This window comes from Oryzias melastigma, linkage group LG1 (assembly GCF_002922805.2).
Source record: "Oryzias melastigma strain HK-1 linkage group LG1, ASM292280v2, whole genome shotgun sequence".
Classification (NCBI taxonomy): Eukaryota; Metazoa; Chordata; class Actinopteri; order Beloniformes; family Adrianichthyidae; genus Oryzias; species Oryzias melastigma.
In genome coordinates this window covers 15,991,410-16,004,982 of record NC_050512.1, presented here as the reverse complement: position 1 = coordinate 16,004,982, position 13,573 = coordinate 15,991,410, and the positions used below count along the sequence as shown (strand labels likewise).

The 13,573-nt window shown below is 38.4% G+C and overlaps 1 protein-coding gene and 1 long non-coding RNA gene across 6 annotated transcripts in view; one reads left to right on the top strand and one right to left on the bottom strand.

Moving 5' to 3' along the window:
• Nucleotides 1-9,440, bottom strand: part of tbc1d9 (TBC1 domain family, member 9 (with GRAM domain)) — a 24,772-nt gene extending 15,332 nt beyond the window's left edge. The window contains exon 1 of the mRNA XM_024259788.2: nt 8,135-9,440. Coding sequence (XP_024115556.1) covers nt 8,135-8,255 — 121 coding nt within the window. The 5' untranslated portion in view covers nt 8,256-9,440. The remainder of the gene's footprint in view (nt 1-8,134) is intronic.
• A 2,107-nt stretch (nt 9,441-11,547) lies between these two features.
• Nucleotides 11,548-13,573, top strand: part of LOC112137169 — a 22,790-nt gene continuing 20,764 nt past the window's right edge. Inside the window, exons 1-4 of one of the 5 annotated variants that reach the window (XR_002917502.2) lie at nt 11,548-11,780; nt 12,095-12,142; nt 12,253-12,394; nt 12,782-12,861. This is a non-coding gene — a long non-coding RNA (uncharacterized LOC112137169). The remainder of the gene's footprint in view (nt 11,781-12,094; nt 12,143-12,252; nt 12,395-12,781; nt 12,862-13,573) is intronic. The other 4 variants (XR_002917501.2, XR_002917500.2, XR_002917498.2 and 1 more) reach the window with 4 other exon arrangements.

Sequence of the window (13,573 nt, the reverse complement as noted above, 5' to 3'; positions counted from 1 at the left end):
AAAAAAAAAAAAAAAAAGTGAAAAGTTGTTCTGGTACAGTCTTGGGATATATCGGGAAAAGTATTGTATCGCCTGACTCTTCCCGATACACACCCCTACTTAACACCAATAGAAAGACCAAGATTGATCCTCCATGGAATCGTGGTACAGATCTGTCTGGACTGCAGTGCTTTGTGTGGGTGTCGTTTTCACCCTTGTGTTGATGAGGTTTCACACAGGAACTGGTAAGCCCTTTATGTTGTACACACCACCTCCCCCTTCTTATCACCCAGCATTAGGTAAAACCCCACATGAGAAAGTTGGCAAATACTCCGCACCAGACCCTCAAGCCCCAGATAGTGCACAAACAAGCACTATAGCAACATTCAGACTTTGGATAATTTTGTTTGGGAAACTATTACACAAGAAAGCATGATATGTGGCATGATTGTAGGACATGTGAACATTAGCATGAGGACCAGATACCTTGTTTTTAGTGAGAGCGTCAAAATACTCAGAGTTAAATGCCAGACAGTTCACATTCAAAGCTGTAATTTCTATTTCAGAAGCGTTATTTTATTTAAATAAAGATGAAGTGAGTCAAGTCGTATAAAAGAAGGGAAAGGGGTGTCGGAAATAGTTTTTTTTAAGGGTTAACCCTAGTGGCGGAGGGATGTAGAGCTCTCTGCTGTGAGGGTAAACCGCGTCGCACTGTGCCGCAGAGAAGCGCATTTTATCATGCCCGTTTCTGAGCTCTGAAGCACAGAAGTTTACATTTAAACAGAAGTAATGACATGTTGTTTTAGCATGACTCTTTAAAGGTATAAAACCAATGTTATGTGTTTTCCAAGGGCTAGCAGCTCCCCGTTCTTCTCCTTAACTTTGATATTTTTCTTATTTGCGTCAAGACATTATTCTTGGTCAAATTTGACGATTGAATTGCACTAGATGTAAACGCAGCATTATGCTGGGCTTGCCGTATTTATTTAGAATAGTTTAACTTTTCTCCCAAAAGTGTAACTTAAATTATTTTTCATTCTTTTTTATGCATCTGTTTTGGCTGATGCAGCGAAGAATATGGTACTAACACAAAGTGTATGATGGACCTGTAACCCTAGTGCTATCCTAGGCATGTTTACGTTACAAGTGGGGTCAATTGGACCCCACATGACAGCACACTGAACTTTTTTTCCCAATGATTTTTTTATCTTCACTGGTGCCCGTGGCAGACATAAAATCATGTCCACCTTTGTCGGGGAAAGGATCACACAACAATGTAAGGGTGGGGTCATCTGGACCCCATAAAGAGGGCATGAGGACTAAAGAAGAAACAACAGACATGCTTGCATTTATGTCAGTCTTCCTCCCTGCAAATGCCTTTTCTTGCTAAACATGGGAGTGGGTGTGCCGTTCAAAACAACAAGAGAGAACATGCAAAGCGCTTCAGACAACACAAGTTCCACATAACAACTCTGGAAGGGTGGAAAACTCGTCACAGTGAGCCATCAGCTGCTGACAAGCTGCGAAATCATGTGATGATGCTTTGTGCGTTTCCCGTCCAAAACAATGACACAACAGGCATCTTCATTGTTATAGCAGAACAGATTTCGGTCTCCAGAGCTATTAAGTGTTTTTCCATCAGGCGGTAGAACGAGAAACCAGACAATCTTTATACCAACTTGACCCCTCTGCTTTTTCTAACAATCAGGATGAGCAATAGCAAGACGCTTCCCACGAAAAAAAATATATCAAGAGGGAATGTAAGAGGAAGCCAGATGGTGATCATCACCAGCACAAGCACAATAAACACTTCACCCCACCAGCACTCAGACATTTACAGTAGATATTTATGGATGAGATGAAGCCTATAAAGACAAAGCCTCAAAGGCTTTAAAACTCAGCTCTCCATTTTTACACAACACATTATTGCCTTATTTAACCCCATAAAAAAATGTTCTTAGGTTGTGCAAGAAGGGAAAACAGCCTGACTCTTGTCTGATATTTATTCCCACATGAATAGAGGTTTTGTTGTGTTGTTGTGCATCTCTATTTAATTAAGAATATCTCGATACTTTGGACGCAAAGCACCAACACAAGAACCCTAGAAAATGTGGTTCAACAATATACAATTAATAAAGACACTAGCAAAGGATAAGCAAATCTAGCAGTTATTCAAATGGAGGAGCAGCTAATTATGCAAAAACCGATAAGACTTTACATTTCTTTCAAATGCCTGAAAATTATCTTTAAACTAGACAAGTATACGATAATGCAGGAAGTGACACCAAATGTCTATGTTCTCTTCATAACCAATATCTTAAAAAGCATAATCTAAGAAAGTTTATATGTATCGTGTTAAACGACAGTGCTGTGTAAGTGTTTCATTGCTACTCTACAACCAGCAAAATCAATGTGATATTTTTCTATTTTAGAGGCTTTTGGACAGTGGAACCACACAACTACTAGGGCTTCACAATATGAGAGAATCTTGCAATGTGCAGTATTAATGATCAATATTGCAATTACAATATGACTTGCGATACATGAACAAATAGCAATACATCATGTCAACTTACCTGCAACCGTTTTGTTTAAAGTCAACATAACTTAATCTCCAAATGACCCACGTCTACATAAGAGCCAGGCATCTAACATAAAAGGGATCCATACGATTGGGCTCCACACCTATAAACGTGTGACGTGCTTTTAGCATACGTGTTCACACTGGACTGTCGCGACTCGATACTGGTGCATGTACTCACAGTTGGAAGAGGCTTGATGTGAAAGGTTAAAGCTAGTGCTGGGCAATATGATGATACATATCAAATAGGGGTGTGCCAAAATATCGATATTGCGATATATCGCGATATTTAGTCCTGCGATCGATTCTCGATGGGTTCTCACCAAGTATCGATATTATATTTTCATTTAAAGAGGCTGTAGCGCTGAGCGTCTGAGTCACGCGCCGGAACTATGGGCGCACGCTGCGTCGGACTTTTAATAGCGATGCACGCGCTCATTCGGGAGAAGCACCGGTGAGATACAGGCTCTGTAGCGCGTGTGTGAAGCATGCCTACCTGTCAGCATTTATCCTCCATCTGTAGGAGATCCACCCGGTAAGAAGTGACTTTGTCTGAGCGCTAGAATGTCAGCGATCTCTTACTTTCTGTTTGCTGTGGGAACTGAGCGCGTGCTACGCAGTTGTCTGTGTATGCTTCAAGGAGCGTCGGAATTTTCGCTTTCATGCACTTCAATGTTTAACCTGCTGCTGTACGGTGTAACTTTGATAAATTTATAATGTGACGTTTTCAAACAATGTAATTACTTGTTGCTAATGTTAATTTTAAAGTAATTCTCAAATAAAAAAGCAGGATTTGATGTATGAAGTTAAATTTAAATGTAATTAAACTAAAGTACATGAATTCACTGTAAAATTAGGGAGAATGCTAATTAATTGAAGCACTTAAAATTATATTTATTGCCATTATTATGTGTGTTTTAAGGTTTTTACCTATTGACTGCTGACTGACCAAATGGAAAAATGATAAAAATTGGAAAAATAATCTCAAGTAACAGTCTGAGTAAATCAGCCTTTATTTTTGGATGCTCAGCCCTTTTCAAGTGAGAGAAAAGTGCACAAAAAATTAGGTCAATTTTGAGAGAGGCTGTAAAACATCATATTCATCATCCTTTGGTGTGACGTTCTTTTGGAGGTAGATAGCTGTCACTACTTGACTTATTTAATATTTGTTCTGTTTACAACAATTCTGCACTAAGTAGTGTCACTGCTGATCATGTTTACTATTGTTAACATTGAATCTGACAGATAATTCCAATTCAGTTGTTGTCAATGTTTGTCAAAGACATAGTATTACTGATTTCAGCAATTTTGCACAAAAGTGTCTATAATTTGTTGCACAAAATAAGAAAAGTTGTTTAGTATGATTGTGTTTAAGGTAAAAAAGATAAATGGGGATATATTTCCCCCCAAAAACATGTTCTATATAATGGTAGTTATTAGAGAGGATTTTTACCAATTATCGCAGTATCGCAATATTATCGATATCGTGAGCCATGTATCGTGTATCGTATCGTATCGTGAGGTACCCAGTGATTCCCAGCCCTGATATCAAATGAGTGATAGAAAAGTGTCTATTTTGCCATTTCTCTTCTATCGCTTCAAACCTATGCTATATACTATACAGGTATTATTTATTTATTTATTTTTACTCACAAATTCAGCTTAAATACCTTTGATTTTTGAAACAAAAGTAAAGGCTGCTGTCAATCACCCACTTCTGTTCTGATTTGATGAATTTTGCTGCACCAAAATGTCTGTTTCTCAATTGAGAGTATTCACTTATCTGTGACGTAAAATAGTCAGAAAAGTAAGCTATTAATTTTTTTTTAGAGAATTACAAAAAATATGGTTTGTAGTACATCATGATATATATCATTATTGTGATATAAAATAATTTATATCGTGATTTACAATTTTTTCCAATTGTCCAGCTCTAGTCGAACAAGTAAGAATCAGGATTTTTCTTTCACAGCTCTATTCCGATATGTGTAAGACTTGGTGTCACATTTTTCCAACTGGGCACAAATCACAATTATTAATTTTTCCACCATGAACACCTCAGTCAGTTGTTTGAAAAGGACGCTATCCATTCGTTGTCACCAAATCTGAGTCCCTGGTTTAACTTTTGACACAGGCTCAATCGCTGCGTGTTTTGTACTTAGAACCTGAAAACTGACTTAAACTTGTGTAGCAACACATAAGTATGTTTACATAAACTTTTCATTGGAAGTGGTCTTTACAACGCGGGTTTCCGAGCCAGGTGGGGTTCCTAAAGAGCCTAATTTGATTCGTTGAATACTTTAAACTGCCATGAGATGGTTGACTTAAGGACACTCTATTGCAGTTTGCGCTCTCTTTTGCGATACACGTATCACAAAGGTTGCTATCGCGATGACGATTGATTTGGGATTCATTGTAAAGGCCTAACAGCTAAAAAGAGAAAAACGCTCCATCATGGTGCTGATGGAGACTTCCCTTCTTCCCTAAAGGGGAGGCTATGGGAGGCAGAGCTAGTTTTGCCTGGTGCAGTTCAGTGCCAACTGGCACAGGAGGCAAGTCAGCAAGCTTAGCTTTTTATATAACAATGACATCATCAGCAATAGCACTAAGCATACTTTGTTTCACCATCGCAACCAACTCAGCAGAGACGGAGGAGCAGGAAGACGATGGTTATTCTTATACACACACACTTCTGTGAATACTGTAAGGATTTAAACCCTATAGATTTTGTGAATAGAAGTCAATATAAACTTCAAAATAGTCAGACCTTGTCGTCTCCTTCAGATTCTAGGCAGATTCTGTATTTCCTTATTGACAAATAAACATTTATCATGATGTAATGTAAAAACTTCACTCTAAAAAGGTAGGGCTGAGTATTGCATTGACAAGTATCAGCCACAATTGTAATTAACTCATGATTCAACATCAGTTATTGAATAAAATTTATATAATTGTCCGATTTCCTTGCAAATGTGCCTTAAAATGAACAAAAATTAAAATTTCAAAGGTAAAATCTAGAATTCTTGCATTAAAAACTACCAAAACAAAACTTTCGCCTGAAAATATAAAATTAGTTTGGATGCAAATTGATTCACAATTAGATTAATCCAAATTGTATTTTCTAAGATAAGGTCAATTGGATTTTAATCAATTTAATAAACTCAGCCTTACTAGACTGTTGTTAATTTTTTGAGACAAGAAGCGCTTTTATGTCAAACGGAGGGTCAAACAAGCTGAAAGCACAAGCTCTTTAACCCTGGAGCTCAGCTGGTTGTTGGAGCCAGCACGGACAATGTAGTGTTTTGACTGTTGCAGACATCTGCTTTCTCAAATGCCACACATCATAGTGTCATGTCTGGAAAATGTCAGGGCAGAAATGAATCTCTTTGTTCACCTCAAGAGGATGGTAAGAACGCTACACAAACTCTGGAAATGTGGAAAAACAAAACGTTTGGACCAATTTTAAGAGGGTTCTAACTGACTAATTCTTAATTTCTGGGTTTAAATATCACCCCCGTTCATCTATTGATTTAAGTAAGGCGTTTCCAGAGGCCTTAATTATAATTCTGTAGTTTTTAAACAAAATCAAAACGCCTGTGTTGCTTTCTAGGACATAGTTTCTGCAGAGTGCCAGTAGCTCATCAGAAATTTGTCTCCAAGTTGTGGGCGGGACCAATGGCGTAGAACAACCCAAACCCCCTTTCCTCCATAAGAATGGAGCGGAGCAAGAAGCATGTGACCTGGCAAGCATATTTTCAACATCACAAATACGATACTTTTCCAACAGCATTTTTTTGGTCTGTTTCTGATTCACACTGATTTGAATAAAGAAAAAATATATAAATGCAATTTTGATCTTAATTTTCTTTATATATATTTAAATCAGAAATATGGCACAAGAACATGTTAAAAACACAATTTTCTTCGAAGTGGATCTTTAAGGGCACAATTCTAAACTTGTGCTCAATTGAATCGAAACTTAAACTGGAACTTTAGCCTAAGTATTTAGACTGGACACACTCGGTGTCCTTAAAGTGAACCAGAATTTGTTTCCCCAGATTATCTGAAACAAATTTTTAGTCTGAATACACCAAAGCGGAATCTGTTAAGGGACCAGGAACCGCTCTGTGACCCATCTTTCACGGTGGTCTCAGTTTGTTTCCAAGTGGATTGAACTCTAGTTTGCTCGGAGATTCCTCAGTCTGAATAGGCTCCATGCTCAGAGTGGAACAACTGGACCGAAATGTCCACCGTAGCCGGTCATCACGTGATATAAACAGAAAGCCACCGAAAAAAGTAGAGCTACGATGCAATAGCAACTCATCAAAATGTGGTCGGAAGAATGCAGGATCAATAAAACAACTTTAACGTGATACACATTGTTTTCTCGACAGTCTATGTCTTTAACACTTATCAGCGTACTTTCTTAGATATTGTCTCTTCAATAACCACCTTGCAGCATGCCTCCACCGCACCAAAGTAGCAGAAGAAAAGAGTTGTATTTGACGTCGATACAGACGTTCAAAATTGGTCAGCCAAATATAAAGTTTGAATACGCGAACTATCTCAACAAGGATTGGAAAACGCAGGACTTCCATTGTTCTGTCGCTGCTTTGCCCTGCCCTCATAATTCCTGACCAATGACTGAAGAGATCTTTAGTCACGTGGTTTTGTTTACAAGCTTTGGTCCGAAACAAGAAATTCTGCTTGACAGCAGTCTGAACACAGACCAAACGCAGGGTTCACGATCTGGACCAAATTAAGTGGACTCTGTCTGCACCAACTGACTTTTCCAGTCTGAATACACCCCAAGTACTCAGTTTATGACAAAGGACTAAGTGTGATCTTTATTTAAGATAAAAAAAAAGAAGAAGAAGAAGTCTTGCTGATATGAATCTCTTGTGCAAAAACAAATGCAATTTATTGAAATAAAATAGCCAGGAAGAGAAATCCTGTTAAAGTTGTACAGCTCTAATCTCATAAGGATGATAAACACATTATCTGTAGGATGTTCAGATACCTGTTCAGCACCAGTTTATAAAATTAGCCTCAAAAATAGACGCTACTTGCACATTAAAGAGGGGCTGGGGAGGCTTTACAGCTGTGTACCCTGGCCAGCCATTTCAGTTATCTCTCTCATCTTCTTCTTCCAGCTGCTTGACCCATTTTAGATGGAACAAGCCAGAGGAAGAAGGACGGACAGAGAGGAGGAAGGGGAATGATTCAGCATGAACAGGCAAACAGAGTGTTTCTGGTTGGAGGAAAAACACTCTGGTCTGCCAGCAGCAGCTGGCACTGTCTGCAGTTTACAGGCTGAAATCCAAAGAATACATCCTATAATTATTGCATGCTTCATTCGTGTTATTTCATAAGTTGCGCATGCTCTTTGGCCTTTAAGATGTCAAAGTGTGACTAAATCAATTTGCAAAAGTAATTAAGGTGAAAGGTCACTGCAATGAACTGGTCATGCAACTTTCCTCATGCAAGTTCACGGGTTTTTCTAAGACGAGCAACTTTTTTTTCTTAAATCTTTGAATATTATTTAACTAAAAATAACAAAACAGCAGGACTCACCAGCCAGCCCCCCGCCTCCATCCCCGTGTCCCTTCCGTTTCTGCAGGATAAAGTATGGATTGGCTCTCTCGGTGATCCATAACGCGCCAGCCAGCAGCACATCTTCAGGACTGACCCACATCTTTCTTTAAATGTTGTGAAGCTGCTCCAATAGGAATGTCTTCAGATGATCATTGTAATATTAATCATGGCTATTTTTAGAAGTCCGTTTTCCCTAGCTTGTTTAAATGCCCAATAACACTAATAAATATATATTAAAGCTCAAACTGAGGACGGGTTCGGCTCGGTCCGTAAACAAACAGGTCCAAATGCTGCGTTTCGGTGACGCAGTCAAGCTCCTGAAACGCACCGCGAGTTTAATAACAGCCCCCCAGTTTGGGAGCGGAACCGCGCGCGGCTTGGTTCGGTTCGCTGCGGCACACAACGATGCAGGAGGAGGCGGCGTCTTTGTTGTCCATGATCCCCCGGCAGGTGCGACGACGTCCGGCACGCTCGTTGGCGCCGCTGTTCAAACGCAGGTGAGCTCTTGTGGTGAAAGTCAGTGCTGAACCCGCATATGACACCCTGACACCCGACAAATGAGGCTGCGGCCGTCGCCTTCGCTCCTGCTGAAGCTCAACCAGCGTTGCTGCTGCCGCATGCAAAATAAAGCACGTAAGGCCTGTGACGTCAGCGCGTAAGACAGTGGAGGCGCGGGAGGGCGGGGGCAATTTTGTTGATTAGAAGCGGGACATACCCCCCAGGAATTTTTGTCACCATCATGAAAGCCGAGTCTTATCAACATGTTATATTGATTTATAAATTATTTTATTTTTTATATTTATTTTATTTTACAATATTTTCACCAATGTTTTTATTTTATTTTATTGACGTTATAGTCTGTGTTTTAATATATATATTCAATATGCTTTGATCCATCCTCTTCAAAAATATGGATTTTATTTTATTAAAGTCCCATTCTGATCATGTTTGTTCATTGGTATGTAAATGTGTACTCATTAGAGAGGAAACAGGGCTATAATATATATTTGGTGCATTGAGTGTGTGTATTTATTTTAAAATAATGAAAGTTAGAAAACATTTTACATCATTTTCTGCATATTGTGGTTCACAAAAATCCAAGCTGATATTACCAAGAACTTTTATTTGGGAATAAAAACGAAGAAAAACCAAAAGCTAAAATGTCCTCCTCGGTCGTCTCTCACGAACTACACTGTGACTCAGAGATGTGATGCTGGACTGATTTACCTTTCTTCAGTGTATTTAGAGGTAGTTTTGGGTTATGTGGTTGATACTAGATTAGATTTGTTTTCAATCTCGTGAAAACTCTTTCTGTGGTCCATATGCAGAGCGGTTCCCACACTATCTCCCTGAACTGCACAGTGGCAGCTATCATTATTTAAAAAGTGAAGTTAAAGACAATCTTGATCTTGTTAGGTCTTTATTTGTTGATATGGTCGGGAAACTTTTTAAAAATCCCTGCCTGTTTCATCAACAGGGTTGTACAATAATTCTGCAGAACAATTCAAAAGTAAAACTGTTATACATTTTTCTTTGGTTACTTTTAAGTAATTTCAATAAAGTACCAACACGTGTGTCTTTATAGATGACCTGCAGACTTTGAACTCCCCCTCTTCCTTTCTTGTGTGCAAATACAGTTCAAATGAGATTGAAAATGAATGAGTAAAAACAGCAGTATTGAAAAACAACGGATGTCAGGGGAAGACACACACAAACATCCCACAAGAACTGAAATTACTTTGACGCCTTTGTAAAGAGGTTTCACTGTGTTTCCAGTTGTCTGTGGCCTTCAAAAACAGGATACAGACAGTGGTTTAGCAGCATGACTTTCACAGCCTGACTCAGCTCTGGTTTCAGGTGGTTGATCTTAAACTTTCCCCCACAATGAAGCACAGATTCAAGGTGCTGCACACCGTCAGAGGCAACTTGTTTACCTCGCGTTACCGCAAAAGCTGGGGGAGAAATGACTGATGAACTTCTTTATTTACATTGATTATGGTTTTCCCCATACAGTAGTGGGACTGATCTATACAGCAGGGTGAGCGGGGGCAACATTTCTACCCTGTTTGACCTTTTAATCTTTGAGAGGTCGAACCGTTTTGTTATATTTAGCTACAAAAATGTACAAAAGAGTGAGTAAAAGATAAGATAAATCTTTCTGCAGTACTGATCTTTAATAATCTATATGTTAAGATCTTTTATGGACTGATGTAAATAAGAGGGTTAAATAAGTGCTGGTTGAAAACAGTGTGACAAATAAGATTTGGGATGGAAAATTCTCTCAATTAAATTCCTTGAAATACAGCAGACTGACGTTTTGATCATTCAAAGTCTGACGTTCCCTGTTGGACATCTTGTACTCTTTAACAAAAACATCACAAGCAGTGTAGACAACTTGTCTCACTTGTTAGTTCCTCAAACACATCCTCTTTCTTTTCATGCAATGGAGGATTTTCTTTCCTTGAAAAGGGAAGAAAAACCTCCCACTTTTGTGTAGTTTTATGGTTTTCAGCACAGGGAATAGCATGTTTGGAAACTATTTTGTTTTCTTTTTTCTACACATGATTCTTGATAATTCTAACATCAATACAGACAAAACTCTAATTTTAGGTAATTGCTAATTAAAAGCTCCAAACCAAAAGACAGAGGGGATACGGGAAGAGAAGGTTAACAATATAAAAATGTAAGCCATGAAACAAACTATGATTTTTACAAAGAGGCTGGTGTCACATGATTTAGGCTAATACACACATTTCTGAGACCTGTGCCACATTAGCATGATCAAAACTTTCCTTAAAAACCCATTATATAGGACTTAGACCATGTTTTTTTTATTCTGTAGCTCTTTATCATTCCACTAGGGGCAGTAGAAAAGCTTTTCCTGCTAATTTCGAAATGGCCATGAAATCTCAAAAACTCTTTTGGCGGGAAAAAGTTTTAAGCTAATTTTCTAAACTTAAAGTGAGAATAATTCATCTATTGTTATTCGTTTTGTAAAATGACTACTTACTCTCTTTAAGTAATGCAAATTTGTTGATCTGTAACACTTTATAATACAGTTACACCACGTCAAAAATGTTTGGATCAAATTTGAGACTGTGGGTAAATAAGGTGCTTTTCTTTTGAACACTGATGTCAATATTTTGCCTCTTAAACCAACATTGTTGTGAGCAAAAACTTACCAAATCACTTGACTGATCATAATTGGTACACTGTAAATCTCGTTTCAACATTTTAGTTGTTCTAATGTATTATTGCAATTCAACTGAACAAGCTCATGTTGTTCATATAAATTAAAAAAAACTAAGTCAAACATATCTCAATTAAACAAAAATTCTCAAAATGAAATCTAGTGTTCAGTTGACTTAACAATTTGAGTTCAATCGTCTTTTGGCCCTTCCGGCATGTAACCACTAGGTGGCGGTAAGAGTGCAAATGTTCGCTTTTTTCTCAGAAGCAGTAGAAGAAGAAGCTACGGATGGAGGGAAGAGAGCGGACGGAGTCTGAACTTCGCGGCTTTTTCAAATTTATGTTGCTGGGTCGTCTTTTTGCTGAGGAGGTGGCACTTTTTTTGGACAAAATAAAGGATATTTTGGACGAAGAGAAGACAAATCACCACATTTTGGTAAGTTTTGATGTTTTGTTTTCCTGTCGAATTAAAAAAAATGTAGCAACCTAACTCAGCTATATCGAATTAGAGAAGGAAAAATAAGAAATGTTTGATAATTCTGATATAACTTTAATTTAAACTTTGGATTATCTGTAAAACGAATACACGAGGGCTCACTGAGCTTCACTCATGGAACGCGTTTGGACCTGGATCCTCCATCTTCTTTTGAGCGGGAGAACACTTTAGTTATTTCCCCTTTCTATTAAATGAGTTGACTTTGTTGTTTAATAAATACTGACACGATTGTTTTCTTCTGTATTTATTCCCAGATTCACCTGCAGCCGTGTTGCAGAGGAGAAATACATTTATTCACATGGGTATGTTCTGATGCACATGTTTACATTTAAATAAAAGTAATGACTTTATGTTTTAACATGACTTTTTAAAGTTATAAAACTGATGTTATGCATTTTCCCATATTCTACAGATTGAAGCAGAATTTGCTGGTCTGACATCTGTTAATCTCAAGGCTACTTTCTTCAATGGGCTGGATCAGTTCCTACCAGGGCTACTAGACCTGTACGAGCCCACGGCTGGGACGCTAGCTGGACTGAGCAATCTGTCTTGATGTAAGTTTACTTCGGCCCAATCCGAATTCTTCCCTTCTCCTTTAACTTCCATTTAAAGGGGCAGTGCGAGTCGTGTCCAGGAAATTTGCAGTTCCTCTGATGTATTCCTTCCTGATCCATCCTGGTCACTCTCAAAAAGAACCTCAGCATCTTCATCTGTGCTTCCTCCAGCTCTGGTTCCTGTCTCTAGGCTGAACAACATGGCTGATTTCACCAGTTTTGTACACATTTCCTTTCATTTCAGCTGTAATTCTTCTATCACAGCTGACACTTTTCTCCAACCATTCCGACCTGCTGCAATCCTTGTTTTAGCCCTCCAGTGGTATTTTGTTTTTGGATGAAACACCTAATCCTTTTTTTTCTCTCTTTTTTTTTTTCGTCTCAAAGCAACCCTCTACTCAAAGAAAGATGGAAATTGTTCTGCTGGGCCTTCCCCACTTTCTCAAGGAGGACCCAAAACTGCTTAGGTAAGCTTAATTTGACCACATTGTTGTTAACAATGCAATTGTCATGATGTGATGGTTGTAAAATTATTCAACTGGAAAAATTCACACATCAACGCAGTCAAGTAATTGGTTAAATCCGGGTAATTTAAATGATCGCAGCCATTCATTTTAAACAAAATACATTTTAGACCACACAGACAGAGGCAGCAATGCGCCACGGCTCTTCCAGCAAAGCAGAAATTTGTTGTGCGACTGCAAAAGAAGAGACTTTTGTTGTTTTATATTTCATCCCCACTGAAATTACCAGCTACTGTGGCGAATAATTAAAGAATTAAACTTTGAGCCCTGCTTGTGGATTACAGCAGTGCAACATAAAAACTGGAACTGAGAGTCTTAAAACTAATAAGTTTTGTGTTATTTTCTGACGTAGCTCCCCTTTGCTTTTGCTCATAACCATGTCTGATCCCTGTGGGATAAAAAAGTAAAACAAGGATAAAAATGATTTGTGACTGTCAAAATATTCCTGTTAAAGGCATTCCTATTTTTACAATTACCCCTTAAAATACTCTAAAAACTAAATGTAGCCTTGGGTGCAGTTAAAACACGCAGCCATGTGCATCTTGGCTGCGCCTTTTACATGTGTCTAACATGAATTTTCATCAGTTTTGGTCCTTGATCGCACTTAAAACACGTGCAAATAATATCAAGCAAAATAGAACCCGTTATAATATCT